The sequence below is a fragment of the Nilaparvata lugens genome, chromosome 3 (assembly GCF_014356525.2).
Source record: "Nilaparvata lugens isolate BPH chromosome 3, ASM1435652v1, whole genome shotgun sequence".
NCBI classification, from domain to species: Eukaryota; Metazoa; Arthropoda; class Insecta; order Hemiptera; family Delphacidae; genus Nilaparvata; species Nilaparvata lugens.
Genome location: NC_052506.1, coordinates 82,439,441 through 82,461,180, shown reverse-complemented (window position 1 = coordinate 82,461,180; position 21,740 = coordinate 82,439,441). Strand labels below are relative to the sequence as shown.

Below are 21,740 nucleotides of genomic sequence, written 5' to 3'. Positions count from 1 at the left end.
AATAATTTTGTCAGGTTGGCATTAAGTTGAGTTGACTTTGTTAGGTTGACACCAAGTTGAAGATTGAAATGCACTTATCGCGAAAAAATTGATTGGGCACTGCTACTTCAATCGGAGCTATTCCTGGGAATATTATACTCGCTTCGCTCGCCATATCCGTTTAGCCAGACGTTTAGTCTGGACCCCCGACTGGATCGTCCTAACATATAAAAATGCTGAAATGAAAAATGCAGGCGAGCGAAGCGAGCCTGCTGATCTCATTCTTGGACGATCCAGTCGTGGGTCCAGGGGGCGGAGCCCCCTGGCTAGACGGGGTATGGCGAGCGAAGCGAGCCTGACGGATATTATCTATATATATATATGAATGAATGTCTGTTTGTTCCCTATAGACTCGAAAACTACTTGACAGAACGGCATGTTCCCTATAGACTCGAAAACTACTTGACAGAACGGCATGAAACTTTGGGAATATGTTGTGTGAATATTGGGGATGGTTTCTGACCAGAAATTTCAATAGGGGGGCTAATAATAATTATATATTAATCTATTTTACAGACCTATGTTTTCGAAATTGTCGGCCGAGCGGCTAACGTAGAACGGGAAGATCATCATGATTCAAGATCATGTTGTGATAATATTATGATTTAGCATCTAAACTTACCAGCTGTAATAAACACGTCACTCTGTGATAAAATTGTTTACTGGTATTAAAATGGTAGTTTTAAGAACATAGGAAGTCCGTATTGAGATGTAAATGAAAACATTGATTGTCAGATAAATTTCATGATTCACCAAAATAAAGTCAAGTGTGACATGAGATACATTGACTTTTTGGCGGTACCAAGTTCGCCGGGTAAGCTAGTTATTAATAAATCATGGTTAGAAAATAGAGTAGGATGGATCTGAAGTAGTGACAATGAGCAAGAAAGTCGTAAGGTCGAGAGACTGGAGTCGTACGATTTGAGTCGAGGTAGTGTGAGTTGAGCCTTACAGCATTTAATTTGGATTTTCGTTCAATAATAATTATTGATTTAATTAAATTAATTGATTGAATTGAAATGGATTGAGAATAAATAATAGCGAGCGTCAGTAGTGGACGCAACTTCTGTTGTAAAGATTGGAATTATTTCTTTATTCGTTTCATTAAATGAGTTGATTGAATTGAGACTGAATAGCGCTTTGAATGATGTGTGTTGTTTGGTTTGGTTGATAGGCGAGCGTCAGTAGTGGATGCGACGGGAGTGCTGACACTGGTCGACTTGGAGCCAGTGGGCGGGACAGGTGGTGGGGGTGGGGGCGGGGCGACCCATTTGGAGCGCAAAGATGTGTGGGCCATGGTGTGGGCCTCAGACAACCCCCAACTGTTGGCCATCATGGAGAAGACGCGCATGTACGTGTTGAGGGGTAACGAGCCTGAGGAGCCCATCACCAGTGCTGGATATATTTGCTATTTCCACGTGAGTAGTCATTCAAATTTAAAACGCTCATTTATTGACAGAGCAATCAATCAATCAAATTTCATTTTCCTCCACCTACAGTCTACAGTACTTACTTTACTCCCTGGAACATAATACGAAAGTGTCACTTTTTCGCTCTCTGTACTAAAAAACAGAAAAATTCCCTAGGGAGGAAAAGTAACTCCATTTAAATAACATGGGGAGCATTTCTATTTTAAAAACGTACATTTGAAATAGGTTAGAAGGTCTAAGCTCAATGAGGAAGCATATAGAATAGTCATTAAACCAACTACCAGACCTCAACCAGACATTTGATCAATATGAAATTTATGTTTGTATGCTAAAATTATTACAAACTTCATATCACTATAGGTACTAAAAAAATGTATAATTTTTTTTATTCCATTTTATTCAAAATACCAGCCAACGAATATTCCTCATTAACTAATCAAATTTGAAATGGGAACTTCATCATAGCTGTAGTTGTGGTGGCCATTGTTGCTACAACTTTTGCCGACAGATAGCGCTGTCGGCGGAGAACTGTGATTACAAGCCAGCTATTTTTGTTTACTTTATAGATTATGTTGTAACACATTGTTTGGTCAAGTACGTTTTTAAAAGTTATTTTATTTGCAGTTTTTATAAAAATGTAGGTGGAGGAAAAATGTTGTGTATATCACGAGTGAAAAATGCTTTTTCTCCCTCAGGAAAATTGTTGCCCTCGGCTTCGCCTCGGGCTTCAAACTTTTCAATCAGGGAGAAAAAACAGTACTTTTCACTCTAGATATACAAATAACTATTATTCAAGTAGTTGCATATAAAAGACAAGCTTTACAACATTGAATCGTGTGAATCAACAATGAATCGTGAGCGAAGTGAGGTCTAAGATTCAACTCGACGTTTTGGCATTTCTCTTAATGTTCAAATATTTTGCGCATTTACGGCGAAACGCGGTAATAGGTTTTCATGAAATTTGACAGGTATGTCCCTTTTTAAATTGCGCGTCGACGTATGTACAAGGTTTTTGGAAATTTTGCATTTCAAGGATAATATAAAAGGAAAAAGGAGCCTCCTTCATACGCTAATATTAGAGTAAAAAATCAGACTATAGAACTATTCATCATAAATCAGCTGACAAGTGATTACATCAGATGTGTGGAGAAGCCAGTCTATTGATGTATTTCCATAAGGTTTCTTGCGGATGAGAATACTGCGTGAGGTCTACTGTTCACAGAACTACTAGTAATTGCAGTGGAGAAATGTAGGAAAACAGCATTGCCGATTCTCTGCCTTGCCACTGCCTTCTATAGAGGATGCCTATCTTTTCTCTAGGCTACCCTAGAGCTTAGCCAAATCCCGAGCTCGAAACCGGCCCTAAATGTTCAGAGCAATTCTAAGCTCCTATAGTGAAATTGGGCCATATGAATAGAAACTGAGCTGAGCATATGCTCATGAGCATGGAGCATAAGGTTTTGCTCATAAGTATTAGGTAGAAGCATAAGGCCCGCAGCAAAGTAGACCCACGCTAATCCACGAAAAACAACCCACGCCGTGGGATGTTTTGTAAACCATTGCTATAGAATTATTCATAATCAATCAGCTGACAAGTGCATGTATTATTATCATTACACAGTTGTCTGGAGAAGCCGAGCAATGGTTTACAAAACATCCCACGGCGTGGGTTGCTTTTCGTGGATTGGCGTGGGTTGCTTTTTGTGGATTAGCGTGGGTTTACTTTGCGGCGAGCCTAAGCAATTGCTAATTGTTTATGAATGAGCTTTGCCTTATGCTCCTGAACTTTGGAGCAAAAATTCTCACGCATTTTAAAGATTTTTTCATCAGCTGATCTGTCTTAATAATAATAATAATAATAATAAAGCTTTATTGACATTCTAAATAGAACAAAAGCCTCTCATATGAGGTAATGATATTTTGTGCTTGCAGCTTGACAGTAACTTCAATAACTATTTACAAATTTACAATTTCTTGATGATTTTCTCCCATCTCTTTCTGTCCCTGGCTATTGTCGGCCACATATCTCCAACTCTTTGGGTGAGCTCGTCTCTCCATCGGCACGCTGGACGTCCTCTCCCTCTGGCCCGATCTCGTGATATCCACTCCGTGCATATTTTCGCCCATCGCTCTGCTGTCATCCTTGCCACATGGCCGGCCCATCTCCATTTTATCAGGTGAGCTTCTTTTTGTAGGTATTTCACCTTCACCTGCTTCAGTAAGTCTGTGTTTCGTCTTCTATGATGCAGTCGCAGTCCCAAAATACTCCTTATCATCTTCGTCTGCGTTGTCTCCAATCTCTTGTCTGATTGAGCCGTCAGGGACCAAGTCTGAGCACCATATAATATAGCTGGATAAACACATTTCAGAAGCAATTTGGCTTTCAATTCATTCGAAAAGTCGCCCTTGAATATCTTCTTCAGTGCCCAATATTTTTTCCAACCCTTGTTTATCCTCAAACTCACGTCCTTTCCCGTTCGGTTCTCAAAAGAAAGCAGTTGGCCCAAGTACTCATACTCATTGACATATTCTATTCTACCACCTGTAACATCAATTCTTTCCGTGTCTGAATTCGTCATTACTCTTGTTTTGCCTGCATTCAGACACAGACCAATTTTCTTGCTGGCTTCTATAAGTTCATCAAACATTTCTTTCATCTCTTCCGCACTTTTTGCCACTAACATCACATCATCTGCAAATCTTAAGTTGGTTAGTTGATAGCCATTTATGCACAAGCCTTTGCTCTCCCAACTTAAACGGCGAAAAGCATAGTCCAAGCAGCAATTGAAGATGATTGGTGACAATGGACATCCTTGCTTGAGTCCTTTCCTCACTCTAATACTCCTTCCTATATTTCCTCAACTGAACAGTTCTCTGAGAGGTCTCTGTTACTCATCTCTCTCTTCAGATTCCTGACAAACTCTTGCTCATTCAAATCGGTTGTTCTTATTTGCTTTTTCTTAATAAAATATCTCCTCTTTGGCATTATTAATTTTCCCATCAATAATCTATGGTCAGTATCGAAGTCAAGCCTTTTTTGCACCTCTAGCTTTTTTATCAAATTATTAGATTTTTCTACTATAAAGAAATCTATTTCATGTACAGTATCTAGTGGAGACTTCCATGTCCATTTGTCCGCTAACTGACCTTCAAAGAACGTGTTCATTATCTTTAGATTATTGCAGAGTGCGAAATCTAACAGTTTTTCTCCCCTCTCATTTCTAACTCCAACTCCGTAGATTCCGTTTGTTCTGTTCTCTCCAAGCCTGCTTTTTCCTATTCTGGCATTAAAGTCTCCAAATATAATTACTTTCTCTCCTGTTGTTTTTGAGCTCAATAGATTATCCAACATGTCGTAGAACAGATCGACTTCCTCTTCTGCGCTGTCCGAAGTTGGAGCATGAACTTGAATCACAAATAATTTGATATTACCTATCGTTAGCCTCAGGATAGCCATTCTGTCGGATATCCCTATAAACTGTGTTATATTATTTTTGATATTCTTGTTAACAAAGAATCCCGTACCTCTATGTCCCCGGGTGGCTGCAGAATGACAGAATAAGTGGCCGCTATTCCGTTCTTCCATGCTTTCATAACTTCTTCGAATTTCCGCAAGTCCTATAATGTGCCATTCCTGCCCGTCCAACGCCTCTTCAAATTCAATCAATCTCTCTTCTCCAAACATCGTTCTTACATTGAGTGTTCCCAAAATAAAATATTTCCTATCTTCATTAATCTTGCTTTTACAAATATTTCCATCTCTTGTAGTCCTATTTTTGTTTTCATGTAATTGCTAATCTTTATTTGTTCCATCTTTGTTCTGTGTCTCATTCTTGTCTTCCTCTTTATTTATTCTCTTTTTTGCCTGTTTCCATGTTGGGTTTTCATCAGTACTGTTTTTGAAGTATCTCTCTAATCCCCCTTTCTCCTGTATTTTATTTCCGTTTCCACCATTCCGATTCCCAGTGGGTTCTTTGTTTACTTCATTATTTCCAGGTGGTGAAGCCTCTTCACTTCTCGCTCTTTTTCCTTCAGATGGAGTTTTGCCTTGTTTGTCCAATTCTACCAAGGATAAAAATTTCCCGTCCACATTCAATTTATCTCTCAGCATCCTAACTTGGTTTCCTTCCTTTTTAAGACGAGTCATATGTGCAAATAACTTTTTCCTTTTTTCTCTGATGGCCAGAGATAGGTCTTCTTTGATTTTCACCATTTTAAAATTTTCTGACTGTGAGAGTTTTATTTTGTTTCTTAATATGCTATTTTTGACAATAATTGAATTTAGTTTGACAATAATTGGTGAATTTTCCTTCTTCCTGTTGGTCTTCCAGATGTCCCTTATACTTCCAATGTCCACATCTGGGATCAAAAACTGCAGAACATTCATCACTTCTTCACACATTGATTGGAAACTGCTATCCTTGATTCCATAAATTAATATATTAAATCTTCTTTCTTTTTCCAAATTTTCTTCTACCAAGCTAGTAAAGTTCTGTTTTATTTGGCCAATTTCCTCCTTTATTTGTTCCATCTCCTTCTTGTACTGTTCCATTACTTCTCCTACCTTCTTCTCCAGTGTATCTAATTTTCCCAATTTTTCCAATATTCTGTCCAATTTGTCTTCCATTGTAGGGGTAATACTTATCTATGCTCTAATGTGAAAACAACACTTATACAATATATCTGACAGTATGAGAAATTGGCTGAAACGACTTTAAATATTAATGATGAGTATTTATCAACTTGAATTATTGTTTTATATGATAGTCCAGAAGAATATTTACTCTTTAGTATGAATAGTTAATTAGGATTATTGTTTTGCATCATAGTCCAAAGTAGAATTTAATCGGATCCAATTCAAGATTAAATTCGTACACAATATAAAGTTATAAAGTCGTTTAAAGGTGATATCTATTGCCGTGCTACCAATTTTTCCTTAAATCGGTTGGAATAGCATTCCACCTATTAACCTAAGGATAGTTGTCGGCTCCAATGAAATAGATTCTTGATAAATTGTGAATGGATCTTTCGCCTATGAATGAGAAATCCAGTTTTCAGAGCAAATGAACTTATAATCTTCAGATGAATTTATACAAATACACAAAGAACTATATCTTAAGCCTAATTAATTAGAGTTACTACGAACTAAAATACTTATCTAGTTTACAGTTGAAAAACAGTGGCTATTGGCTTGAAGATACAAACAGCTAAATCTTAACAAAATAGAACACAAAAATTTGTATAAAACTCAATTTAAAACATTAATAAACGAAAATGATTCAGAGCAAAATTTTACAACAACACTCATAGCCAGCCATTTTTCTAGAGAGGCACTAACAGGAAAAAACCTAAGTTACAAGTCAGAGAGCCAACGCCTCCAACATTACAGACACGTCACCAAAATATTATAACTTACAAGTTTAGAATTCACATTCTACATCTGTTCTCAATAAAACTTTATTTTGAAACTATTATTTTAAATTTTTATATATCTCGATTTAAATAAACCATTTATCTAGTAATTTTGTTAACCCTGCCTCGGTGACACCATGGAACAATGCAACAAACATTTACGATAATAAATTCTCCGTCAAAAAGTTTGTCCGTCTATTGATGACTCTGATATTTACTATAAAGTTCCATAGATCTCGAATTGAAGATTCGATTCAAATGTGAGAAAAAATGTAATATTACAAATACCCCCCTCTTGACATAAAAAAAATTTTACTGTTTGAAAATTTAAAGAAAAAATTTACATTGACCCTAATGAAAATTTTTGAATTGTAAATTCGAGAACAGTAACAATTTTTTCTAGAAAAACATTACATGTCATCCAATAATATTGAAAATTATTATAAAAATTCATCAATAGCGTTTGTTATATGTTTCCAAACAATATCTCAAAATATAGAATATCAATATTACTTTTGGTTTAGTTTTATAATTAAAAGGAAAATATCTCAACAGAAAGTTTAATATGTAAAGAATAGTTTTTTGAAATTGCACATAAATTGAATAGATAGAAAAATTTAATTTTTATTGCATAAAAAAAATTTAGTATGTTGAATGAAAAATTTATTATTTTTATTTTTTTTTTTTTTTTAATGAATTGATGAATTGTTACATTTAATTTTCACATAAAATTTCAATAAATCAAAAAATGTTCATTTCTTTCACTATTGACGCGGTTGATTTTATTGATGCACATTTTGGAAAACAGTCCGTTAAGGCACTCAGTATGATTTTCAGTTAAGTGTGACTCCAATGTGATGACGTTAGTGTTGGGCTGATCTGGATGCACGTAGTGTTGGGCTGATACTTGTAGTCGACTGATGCATATCAAACTCGATACAGGTGACATCTCAGTTAGCATTGCTTCATGTTTGTAGTAGACGGCTGCATTCCAAACTCAATACAGAGTCACGTAAATTTTGTATCATATTTGTAATTATACAATGTACATTTCAGGCTTGAAATGACAATGTAATTCGTTTTTTGGAAAAGAGATAGACGCTGCATACAGGATTAATTTAGGTGAGGATTAATTTAGGTAAGGTTTGGTTTTTTGATATTTTCAGCTTTAAAGGTTTAGAGTTCTGCATACAGGAATAATTTAGGAGAGGATTTTTTGAATCAATTCTTTCATGATACTGTGACTGTTCTTCTGAATTCAAAGTTGCGAATGTGAACATGGATGGCAATTACCTCCAGGTAATGTAGTAGTGTTGAAGTTTGAGATACAAAGTCAGCAATAAGCGTTGGCATTGGCATTGGCGTATGCTTTGGTGTCGGCATTGATTTTGGTATTGGCATCAGCATTGGCGCAGGCATAGGCATTGGTATCAGCATTGGCGCAGATATTGGCATTGGCGCAGGCATCGGCGTTGATTTTGGTGTTGGCATCAGCATTGGCGCAGGCATTGGCGTAGCTATTGGCATTGGCATCAGCATTGGCGCAGATTTTGGCATTTTGGCGTAGTTATTAGTGTTGATATTGGCGTAGTTATTGGTGTTGACATTGGCATAGTTATTGGCGTTGGCATCAGCATTGGCGCAGATTTTGGCATTGGCGCAGGCATTGGCGTAGCTATTGGCATTGGCGTAGGCATCGGCGTAGTTATTGGCGTAGATATTAGTGTAGATATTGGCGTAGTTATTGGCGTTGGCATCAGCACAGGCATAGGCGTAGATTTTGGCATTTTGGCGTAGTTATTGGCGTAGATATTGGCGTAGATATTGGCGTAGTTATGTCACACTAGTTCGAAAATCACCCAAATGTTCTTAACACTCTTCATGGCGTTCACTTGTTGCTGATTTCGAGATTCACATGATAACTATTTCAATGTTAATGTCTGTGCTGTACCTGTTATCTTAAAATGCTTATAAACTAAAAAGAAAAACTTGATTAGGCTATCAATACAATCTAATACACATGAAAATTATTTTTAAGTATTTATGAAATTGAAATTTGTTAACATCTTATTATACAGTCAGCAATACATAAATTGTGAAATATGGACATATCAATGATAAATTTAAAAAAAATTCATTTTCATCTATTCACTGTTCAAATATCAAAATTTAATCCATTCTTCAAAATAGAAATAGAATTTCATAACACCCTGTATCATTATCAAAATTGTAAAAAACATCAGATCATCACAACAAAATTTAATTTCAATACATATTTCAATAATTTCAGACAATTGGTCTTCTATTCACAATCATTTCATAATATATCTGCATTTCATTATCATTTAATATAACATTTCATTTATAGCAAGTTCATTTCACATTTATGATTTATCATTCAGGGTTTCGAAATTATTTAGTTTTAATTTTGTTCAAAAATTGTATAAAAAGCAAATTATTTAATATTGTTAATCATCGTTTGTTGGATACTATAGTTTATTTCGACTTTTCAATGTTCTAAACACAAACTACATTTCATGACAAACTTTACTATCAATCATTAAACAAGAAATCATTCAAAACATCAATAATATTTTGCTTCAAAGGCAAACAATATTCATAAGTAATCATCATCTTGCAATCAACATTATTAATCATTTTTTTTTTTTGCATCTATGGCAATCAACACAAAAAATATTATCTCATTACTGCCTCTCTAAGTCATAACCTCTGTTATTCCTTCTTTAGGCAATAATGGGTTTCCATCTCAAAAAACAATCACATACCAGCAAAATTCTAATCAACAAACCCCACTAAAATTCTACATACACTCCAGCATCCATTTCAAACGATAATCAATCATATCAAAATTTATAGAACAAACAATTTTAAAATTTTGAAAAAGATATCAATCACAAAAAACTTATTTCAATTAATAATATAACAAAACGTTTTTATTCAATAAAAACATTATTATTCAAGCTAACTTTCATTAATACATCACATATATATGGCTACAGAATTCATTAATACTTTCAAATTTTGAAGTTTATTTATTATAATAAAATAATTTATAATTTAAAGACTGTATAATAAGTACAAACATTTCAAGATTATAATATAAAGATGATCAAGATGAATAATGGGTAAATAAGTTCCCTAAAAAATACAAAAAAGAGAAATAGAAAACTGGGTAAATAAATTCCCTAAAACAATACACATTTCAAAATAAGTGATACATGATGAAAAAATATGTCACAAGCAAACAATTCTTTACACTACAATGGATAGATTTTAGAAAAGTTAGGTTTTATCAACAATTTAAAGATTAGGAAAATAAGCTACTATTTCAACTTCTAATATTATTTCAGAAGAATACAAATTTAAATGACTATGGACAAGATTGGTTAAGATATGCATCATAGAAGAAATTTACTGAACATTACACAAAGACAGGAAAGAATTGAAATTTGAAAAGATTAAGGGCCAAGAAAAATAGGCTACAGGAAAGAAAAAAGATACAATTATGGACTCTTACCATATGTAGTATTTACGGTCATTGCTATTCTGAATCCCGGCATGACACAGGATTCCTAATCATTGTGTGTTGGGGAATACCCTTTCATCATGTGATTCACTGTCATCATCTTGTAAATAAGCAACTTGAAACAACCTTTGAATACTAATACATCAATGGAGACTTTGCGTTTTGTTTTCTTCAAGAACATGATTTTATTCATGGGTTCATTTGTTTCAACAAAGCCGTTTTGCCTACAAAAGTTAGTCATGTTCACTTGAGAATGCATAGCATACACCTTTTCAATTCTCAGTTGAAAGTTGAACTCATCAACTTGACTCAAAGCAATATTCATTTTGTTTACATTGTTCCTAACCTCCATAGAAACCTGTCTCATGTAATCATTCACTTTGTTCATAGTTTTCCTAACCTTCAATGTAGCAATATTACTTTCATGATAGTTGACTTTCAGTGAAGACTCCCTACCTACTTCTTTACTCAATTCTACTATCTCATTAAGGTTGACTTTTTCAACAACAGTAACTAGGCCTACATTGTCAGAAACTTGAATGAGTTGATCTTGTATCTTAACACTACTATTATCATGCTTCAATTTGCTTTCATCTTTATGATTTTCACTCAATGTTTCATGTGCATTTTTCAATAGAAGGTTTATACTAAAGCAAGGTTTATGAAGCAAATTCTTGCTTCATCTCATCAAACCTAGCACTTTGATCTTGTTTCAAATCATCAAACTTTTGTGTTAAGAATGCTATAAGATTCAGATCATTTTTAATGTTTGCCATTTTGTAATATGCACTGATATCTATTCATTAAAACTTGATCTCTCTTGAACCGATTTCCCACTCAGCAGTATACCATTCATAACCTATCAAGATATCTATCCTACTAATAATTTTTTATAACCAGGGATATATTTTGTAGTTTGAGTCCCACACCAGGGCGTACCATTTGCCGTGCTACCAATTTTTCCTTAAATCGGTTGGAATAGCATTCCACCTATTAACCTAAGGATAGTTGTCGGCTCCAATGAAATAGATTCTTGATAAATTGTGAATGGATCTATCGCCTATGAATGAGAAATCCAGTTTTCAGAGCAAATGAACTTATAATCTTCAGATGAATTTATACAAATACACAAAGAACTATATCTTAAGCCTAATTAATTAGAGTTACTACGAACTAAAATACTTATCTAGTTTACAGTTGAAAAACAGTGGCTATTGGCTTGAAGATACAAACAGCTAAATCTTAACAAAATAGAACACAAAAATTTGTATAAAACTCAATTTAAAACATTAATAAACGAAAATGATTCAGAGCAAAATTTTACAACAACACTCGTAGCCAGCCATTTTTCTAGAGAGGCACTAACAGGAAAAAACCTAAGTTACAAGTCAGAGAGCCAACGCCTCCAACATTACAGACACGTCACCAAAATATTATAACTTACAAGTTTAGAATTCACATTCTACATCTGTTCTCAATAAAACTTTATTTTGAAACTATTATTTTAAATTTTTATATATCTCGATTTAAATAAACCATTTATCTAGTAATTTTGTTAACCCTGCCTCGGTGACACCATGGAACAATGCAACAAACATTTACGATAATAAATTCTCCGTCAAAAAGTTTGTCCGTCTATTGATGACTCTGATATTTACTATAAAGTTCCATAGATCTCGAATTGAAGATTCGATTCAAATGTGAGAAAAAATGTAATATTACACTATAGATGCTTGAGAGGTGCACAATATTGCTGATAAGCGAACAGAGCTATTTTGTGGGGCTCCGCAGATAACAGCTCGTTATTGCGCAGAACACCTGTTGCTTGTACATGCACGGGACAGCTGTTGACTTCGGACTACCGGTAAATTTTCCGTAAAAATTCTCACGCATTTTAAAGATTTTTTCATCAGCTGATCTGTCTTACTTTGTTTTTATTGTGAAAGGTTAGAATGTGCTACTCACGTAAGCGCTAAATATGCAAGTACAGACACTAAAATGTGTTTGGTCGTCTACTCTGTTCTGTATCTATGAATTGATTTTTAGGTTTTATTGAGTTCTGAATTTTGAAATAATAGCGTGAAAAAATGTCATCTTTATAATAATCTTGAGCATAATCTTATAATCTCAATAGCCTTCTTATAATCGTCTACACTCTCATCTGTTTGGTACACATTTTTATTTTTATCTAAATTGGATAATCTTTTCCAATATAATTGTTAAGATCTTTATAAGAGTAAGAAAAAGTGGCTACTGAAATTTTTGAGTGGTCTAATAAGCGAGCTATGGGTTGTTGAAGTGCTAAACTCCGTTTTCTTACCAGATTATAAACGGTTTAGAATATTTTCCAATGTAGTTTTATTAATATATTCAGTATATCACTGGCTTTGTTCTAATATGCGTTTTTTCGCGATTAATGCCAAAATAAACAAGTTTTCGAATTTACAAAAAAATGTTACTTTTTTATTTATGAACGATATGGAGAATAAAATGTTTTAGTTTGGAAAGATACATTTTTTGAATTTTTAAGATAATTTCTAATAATATAGTCGAAACCATTTAAGATCTGGAAAGAAAACGTAATCTGGAAATTTAGCAATCAACAACCCATTACTCGCTTATTAGACCACTTAAAAATGTCAGTTGCCACTTTTTCTCACTCTTATAATGATCTCAACAATTATATTGAAAAATATTATCAAATTTAAATAATTAAAAAAGTGTACGGAACAGCGTTAAATGGCAATTTCCTATTCTGTGATGGCTATCTTTATATCCGATAGGTATCTTTTGTATTTATTATTTTGTAGAAATAATAGTGATATATATCATGGTTGAATCTAAAAAGAGTTTTATAGCTCTCAACTATTGGTTGTGATCGTATCTGGTATTGTTTCCTCTTCCTCACTCGAACTAGTTGAGCCATTTTACTATGAGCAAAAGGTGATAAGCTGATCTAGACTAGACTCACCTTTTTTGAAGCATTTGCTTCAAAAGTTGAGCAAATGCTCCAGTTTATTCATACAATTTTGAGCATAAGCTTTTACTTTTGAGCAAATGCTCAAACTATTTTTTTGATGAGCATGAGCAAAAGGTTTTGCTCACGTTTATTCATAGAAAATGATGCATATGCTCAATATTTTAGAAGTATTTATTTATTCATTTTCTTTACATACAAAGGCTCACAGAGATCCGTGAAGAGCCTTATTTACACAATTAAATGAAACAACAATTTAACTTATATACATTTTGAAATATAGTAAATAAAGAAAAGAAAGCAAAAAGCATTCACACAGTTGAAATAATCAAATTAATTACATTCATATAAAGAAAAATGTGAAAAGAAAGAAAAAAGCATTTACTCAGAATAATCAAATTAATTTCATTAATATACAGAAAAATGTGAAAAGAGAGAAGGTAAAACAATCCTTTCCAAAGATTCTAGAGGAAAATATAATTAAAAAAAAAACGATTAAAAGATTACAGGAAAGAAAATAATAACTTATAAAAAAAGCTAAGTAAACAGAAAAAGAAAAGTCTTAAACTAGGAGAGTTCCATCCAGAGTTTACAAAACAATTCAACTCAAAAAAGAGCGTCTTATGATAGATTCAGTTCACAATGTCTCTTATATTCATTGAATGAGTTCGAAAAAGGATCAATGTGTTCATTCAAGCTATTAAACAGCCGTAAGGTTTTACAAAGAAATGAGTTGTAATGATGGTTTGTTCTAGCAAAGTGAATCTCGAACAATATATTCCTTCTAGGTCTTGCATATGGTACACTGAAATTAATTAGGCTGATAAAATATGGTAAATGGACGTTATTATTTAAAATATTATATAAAAACAATATGGCATTTAATGATCTCCGCACCTGCAATGACCGGATATTAAAAATAAGGATCTCAATTCACTAGTTGGGAAATTGAATGGACAGAAGATACGGAATTTCTTGATGAAAAGGTGTCTTAGAAATGTATTTTGAATCTTCTCAATTTCATAGCTATCAGTTACATTAGCCGGACCCCACACCATAGATGCATACTCAAGTTTACTCCGGACCAGTGCATTAAACAGTTTTATACTTACATCACAACTAGTAAAAGGTTTTGAATTACGAAGTATAAAACCAAGCAGCCTATTAGCACTGCTAAGAGTGTGATTAAATTGGTCTTTAAAATCAATAGTCGAGTCCATCAACACTCCAAGATCTCGAGTGATAAGTATAAGCAAATGCTCAACTTTATTCATATGGCCCATTGACTCTATGCTGTCTTTCAGCGTTTCTTATGAAATGATTGGTTCAGGACTTGGAGATCAGAGCCGTGCTACTGGACGAGATTGTGCAGCGTCCAGACCAGCCGTCGGTGGAGGATCACATTGTCGACCTGGAGGTGAAATCGCTGCGTGACACCCGTCAGCTGCTCGACAAGGTCGGCTTAGCTGAGGCCACCACATTCATCGAGGAGAATCCACATCCAAGGCTCTGGTAACTAACAATAACACATTGCAAATATAACTAGTAGTTCTGTGAACAGTAGATCCCCGCAGTTAAAAACTACAGCCTCCATTAGAGTGAATTATGTCCTGACATGTCGGCGAGATATCGGTTTGTAAACAACTAATGACTGAAATGTTGTATCGATAATAATTATCAATATTTTAATATTTTAAAATTTAATAATTATTATCATTGACCGAGCGAAGTGAGGTCTAATATTTAAGTCGACGGTTTTTGCACTTCTCTTTATGTTTATATGTTTAAATGTTTATAAGTTCCGCATTTACGGCGAAACGCGGTAATAGATTTTCATGAAATTTGACAGGTATGTTCCCTTTTAAATTGCGTGTCGACATATATACTGTGCCGGGCACTCTCTTTAATTCAGGCCTTTTCCCAAGTTATAATAGTAAATTTAATAAGCAATAGACTAGAGCCATTATTGTAAGTGAGTTAGCGAAATAAATTATTTTCTCTCTCTATTATGAACGGCCATGACTTCGAGTTTCCCATGATAGATATTTAAAAATTGTGGCTCCGAGTCGTCGAGGAATGTAGATTATGGAATTATCTCTAAAACTTAGCCTTCTTGTCGCAACATAAAATGCGATAAGTTGGAAAACAGCAAGCATTGAAATTATAACAAACTACCGATTTTGCAGTTACTATTTGGTCCAAAGGCTGTAGAAGCCACGTGACGATTGGTCAAATTGATTCCATTCGCCCAATAGGAGACCTGTTTCTAAATACAGTAGTGGGGATTCCCCAGTCGAGAGACCAGATTACGTTCCGGAGGACACTTTGCTAGGAGCACTACGAGAGTAAAGATGTAGTCACTATGTTTCCCCCTTTTTGGGCAGGTTTATAAGTTTATTTCAGTAGTTAATGTAGGAGCTAGTTTTATCTTTTATTAATGTTTAAATTTACTAGTAGTGCCATGTCCTGAAAGGTTTAATTGTGTTTCTTCATCATGTACGAATAATTGTTTCTTCAAATAACCGCTAAGGTACGTAAAATAAGGTTAAAATATAATTTAGGGAAATTAATTAAGTGAAACTTCAATCAAAAGATTTTATCAACAAAGCCTGTTATTTTTCAAGTTAATAATATTGATTGAGAATAATCCTTTTGATTTTATTAGTGATGGAAGATACTTATAATTTTTTTCTACAGAAGTATAGAAAGTTTTCAGTTACGTTACATTTGAGTTATTGTTCCTGGAGATATATTATCGTAGAGTATTGCTGAAAGTCAGGAAGATAGCCTTTAAATTGAAATGAAACTTTTAAGAATTGTTCATATTGAGTTTATGACATTTTTTAATTTATATTTTTCAGACTCTGTTTTCTTATGTCATTAAGGCTTTTGAATGATTTAGTAAATTTTTTATGATAGAAATCTTAATAGACGAAGAAGAAAGTTTTTCTTTTCCAGGAAATTAATATTAATGAATGTTCAAATTTTAATACAATTTAAATTACTTTCTATGTGTTTACTAATTTTATTTAATTAAAGGTAAAAATTCCACAAGATGAATCTTATAAGGCAAACATTATCTTTCCTTAAAGTGAAATTTTCAATATTTTTTTCTTTTATTGTGTTATAAAGTGTCTTGTTTTATTAGGTGATAAATTCATAATTTCAGTTGATACTAGTTTTTGGACTTGTATTTGTAGGTAAATCAAATCATAAACTCTGGAATGTTCATTTTTAATTAAGGTTCTGAGCAGTTTTGGGCGAATGCCCGTTATTTACACTTGGATTGCGTCCTATAGTTCATAAATAATAAATAAAATAAATGTTGGCTGGCGCACAAGTTTCCAACAATACTAGCCGAGCTACTATATGAAAAATTATATTTGATTTCGCAAACCAAACGAAAAATATCATATAAGTTAGCATCATTTCAATTTGAATTATTTGTGAAGAAAGATCCATTAATTCTGATAAAAAGAATCAGTAGTTTAAAGATAAAAATCTATATAAAATGAGGATTCAAATAGAATGAGAGAATTTAATTAATTGTAATCAATAGATAACTCCTGTTTTAGCTTTTGATGAATTGTAGGAAGAGTTAGAAATTAATGCTGTAATACATTTATTTACAGCGGTTCATGTGTGTCCCCAAACCAACTTCTTGTACTACCACCCCTTTGGTTCCGCAACTTTATGTAACACCGCTTCAAGACACCCGTTCAGACGACAGGTCTAGGGACGTAAGAGGACGTCGCCGTCAAGCCAAATTCAACCGGTAAAAGCTCACCGCCAAAAACAAGGTACTGTAACCCCGACGATAAAGCAACGTACAAACCAACGAAAGTGCAGTGTAGTGAAACACAGGTTCATTTGAGAATGTCAATCAAAAGTGGGGATTCAAAATTATTATGAAATGGGTTATATGGGTTACTATCGACGAAACTTGGGTTCAACGGGCTTTTCTTTCTTGAGTAATTTTATGTTGAAGTTAATTATTTGTTATTTGATGACTGATATTGTTTGGTTTTGTGACGTATTGCTATCTAGACGGGGATAGTAATGCGCCTCCGAATCAGATGAAGAATGTCAACAAGGTAACATGAAATTGTTGTTTCTGTTGTTCGATTTTAGTTGCCAATGTTTATTGAAGCTGTTTGTATTTTTCAATTATTTCAAATTGTAGTGTTTTTCTATAGTATAAACCTATTAAATCAGGCATGGCAAGATTAATTGAAGTTTTCTTGACTCTAGCCCGTTCACCTGCATGAATTAGGTATAGACTCAGGTATTTTCTAGATGTGCCGGCCTATTTCTAAATTCTAAATTTTATTCAAAATTATCTTATCTATTATCTTTTAAAAAGTGCAGGCACACAACTGCGCCACTCTGCTGTCTAGAGATATTTAAATCTCTGGAATTCAAATTTCCTAAAAAAAATTAAATTTTTCATAACTTACTCTAATCATACTAGATCAATTTTTCTGAGTCTATACTTAATAATTCATTCTGTGAACGTGTTAACTGTCAATATTTTGGGTTTGGAGTTGAATGAATAATTTATAGTTGCTACTCCAATTTTTCTGATGTTTAAATAATTGTAGATGAAATAGGGAAGTTATTAAGTTCAGTAAATCCATTAAAATGAAAATCTTTTGAAGTGCTTGAAAGTCAGGAAACTTAAGTTGAAAGTATTCTAAAACTTAATATTGAAATTGATCATTGAGAAATTAAAGGTTTAACGGTAGAATAAAAATTATTAGAAGAAACTAGCATAGGTGAAAATAACTGATTCTAAGTGCTGAATAAATTTTTGTATTCTGTAATTCCGTGAATGATGATAGAAATTATTGTAATGTCAACGTACGTATTCTGGTCTCACGCATCGGGTACTTGAGTATCATAATAGTATAGTAGTAGTGAAAGTGAATATTGAGATTTTAATGGTCAACCCAAGTAAATTAGGAAAATTCGGAAATTATTATGGGAGAATGTTTGAGGAAAATAGGAAATTTTTTCTTGATAAGTTTAGGTAGATCGAAGGTAATCAGAGAATAAATAGGAAACTGTTTTATTAGTTATTGTTGATATGTAGTTTTGAAAAGTTGATGAGTAGTTTTGGCCTTGAGATGTTTAAACTAAACAATTAGATATTGTAGATTAAAGTTGAAACGATGATCAAATCATTGGGAATTTGTATAAAAATAAGTTGATTCAGATGAGGTTGTTAAGTCCCTTTATCAGTAATGTTTATTCTCGAAAAGGTGAGTCAGTTTTATTATTGGAGATATTTTTTTTTAGGTGTGATTTTTGCGGTAGGCATGCGTAGTGATAGTGTAAAGATCCGTTGTGTTGATGACGTTTCCTGTAGACTGTGGGGAATTTTTTTGTTTAGTTGAGACTCATGATTTAGAGGAGGACAAGGGAATGTCCTGCCTGTGTGTGTTGTTGTTGAATTTAGGTAATCGGCGCGAGTGTAGGTCCGTGTCCAGAGAGAACGGAGCACTCTGCCCGAAAGTTGTCCATGTAACAAATCAAGGAATTTAGCTGTGACTAACCTTGCAAATTTGTACGGTGGAATTGTATAATTTTAGCGAAAGGCACCGAAGATGGTGTGAGCTAAGATTTTTTTGTATCTAGTAAACGGTCTGGTTCATTCGAGAGTTATGGGGCTTGTCAGTAGAATAACGTAAACCCGAAACCTAGAATATTTAGTGAGTCTTCGTAGTGATTGTAAGGAAAGCAATCAGAATAAGGCAGTTTAGGGAAGCCCAGTCAAAAGGTTCGTTAATGTTTGGTAGGAAAGTCAGCCGCAAAAACACAAGTAATAATTAAAAAAAAAAGGGGATATTATTGAGTTTAAAGTTGCTTAGAAATTTGGTATGGTAACGAAAATTGAAGGTTTCAGACAATGAATATTTAAAGTTATTAGTTAAGGTATACAAATAAAATAACAGAGAAAAATTCTCGAGTAGGTAATGCTAAATGGTTATTAGTGAAAGTAGAAATAAAGATTGGAACAGTACTTAACGGGTTAAATTAAAATAGAATTAACAGTGAAATTCTTCTAGTTGAATCTGAAATGAAAAGGGAAAATCTCTTGAGTTAAGCATAAGTTTAAATTATTCTGTAGTTGAGAGTTGAAAGGTTGATTAAAAATTTAAATGGGGATATAAGGTAGAAATATGTAGGAAAATTCGTGTCAAAAAGGAAATAGAATTGTTGGGAAAATTAAATTGAGGTAATTAACAGTAGTAGGACCCTTTAGAGATAAGTAGTCAAAAAGTATTAATAAATAAAAAAAAATAGGAAAATCTTTAATGAAATGATAATTTTTTTTTAATGATGAATAGTAAAATTGCAATCAAGTTTTCCATGTGAATAAGTTGAGATATTTTGAGATCTAGTTGAGTAATTGAAACTAGTGGGATATGAAGTTATTGTTGAGAAATAATTATGTGAGGCTCCAGTAAGGTTGGAAATGTCAGTGAACTTGAGAATCAGTAATAGTGTAATAGTAGTCTATTAATGTGTTAATGTATTGGTAAATTCCATAATGTTGATAATCAGAAGTCGAGCATTAGCAGTCCTAAGCTAGTTGATCGAGTTGAATTTTCATATTATTGAATCATGCCTTGAGAATTATTCTTCCATTGTTTAGAGAAAATGTCACGTACTTTGAGTTTGCGATAAATAATAGCCTGGCACCCGATATCATAGTTTTGTTTTGACTAGCGTTCTGTGGTAAAAGTTTCCTACGGGAATATTATAATGAAAAGTGTTTTTCTCATGTTTGTGGAATGCAAAATCGCGCTTGTGTCATATAGCTCTCGCGTTGATCTAATAATGCAATTTCAACCATTGTTATCTTTGAATCGTAGTCGATGTAGAATAGTATTGCCTATTGAATTGCTTTATATTGTTAAAAATATGTTGCACTCTCAACTCTATAGTAATGATAGTTAGATTTCAATACATTCAGCTGAGTGAAAAAGTTTCATCCTTTACTATTATAATCAACGTACTTCATATTTTACAACAGCAGAGTAACATAGGACCAATTAAAACTATGATGTCTTTTAAACGTTTTCCCTTGTTAGAGTTTGCCAAGACTCAATAAAGTGATTGAAGTATTCAAGATTATTATACTCGGTCCGTCTTTAGTACCTACTTAAAAGGTGGACACGTCCATATTGTTTTGTCCTGACTCTTGCCACAGTTTTAAAGACTCTTGCCACAAATCTCAATTAGTTATACATTTTGCTGAATTTCGGAATGATTAAAGAGATTTCTTTTGAAGAGGGCCCGCTTCAAATTGGATCCTACTATCAATCCAGAAATTCGACTCTCCAAATCATACAGAATGCCTCTATGGTAACATATCCTGATTAGATTTCTTTTTGCGTGTTTCACACCGGAAGGAAGGGGAGTGTGCCGGGCACTCTCTTTAATTCAGGCCTTTTCCCAAGTTATAATAGTAAATTTAATACGCAATAGACTAGAGCCATTATTGTAAGTGAGTTAGCGAAATAAATTATTTTCTCTCTCTATTATGAACGGCCATGACTTCGAGTTTCCCATGATAGATATTTAAAAATTGTGGCTCCGAGTCGTCGAGGAATGTAGATTATGGAATTATCTCTAAAACTTAGCCTTCTTGTCGCGACATAAAATGCGATAAGTTGGAAAACAGCAAGCATTGAAATTATAACAAACTACCGATTTTGCAGTTACTATTTGGTCCAAAGGCTGTAGAAGCCACGCGACGATTGGTCAAATTGATTCCATTCGCCCAATAGGAGACCTGTTTCTAAATACAGTAGTGGGGATTCCCCAGTCGAGAGACCAGATTACGTTCCGGAGGACACTTTGCTAGGAGCACTACGAGAGTAAAGATGTAGTCACTATGTTTCCCCCTTTTTGGGCAGGTTTATAAGTTTATTTCAGTAGTTAATGTAGGAGCTAGTTTTATTTTTATTAATGTTTAAATTTACTAGTAGTGCCATGTCCTGAAAGGTTTAATTGTGTTTCTTCATCATGTACGAATAATTGTTTCTTCAAATAACCGCTAAGGTACGTAAAATAAGGTTAAAATATAATTTAGGGAAATTAATTAAGTGAAACTTCAATCAAAAGATTTTATCAACAAAGCCTGTTATTTTTCAAGTTAATAATATTGATTGAGAATAATCCTTTTGATTTTATTAGTGATGGAAGATACTTATAATTTTTTTCTACAGAAGTATAGAAAGTTTTCAGTTACGTTACATTTGAGTTATTGTTCCTGGAGATATATTATCGTAGAGTATTGCTGAAAGTCAGGAAGATAGCCTTTAAA

The 21,740-nt window shown here is 33.5% G+C and overlaps 1 protein-coding gene across 1 annotated transcript in view; it reads left to right on the top strand.

The window, feature by feature from the left end:
- Nucleotides 1–21,740, top strand: part of LOC111043285 (WD repeat-containing protein 35) — a 99,516-nt gene that overhangs the window by 39,363 nt on the left and 38,413 nt on the right. Inside the window, exons 14-15 of the mRNA XM_039422917.1 lie at nt 1,214–1,457; nt 14,736–14,917. Of these exons, the coding sequence (XP_039278851.1) occupies nt 1,214–1,457; nt 14,736–14,917 (426 nt within the window). The remainder of the gene's footprint in view (nt 1–1,213; nt 1,458–14,735; nt 14,918–21,740) is intronic.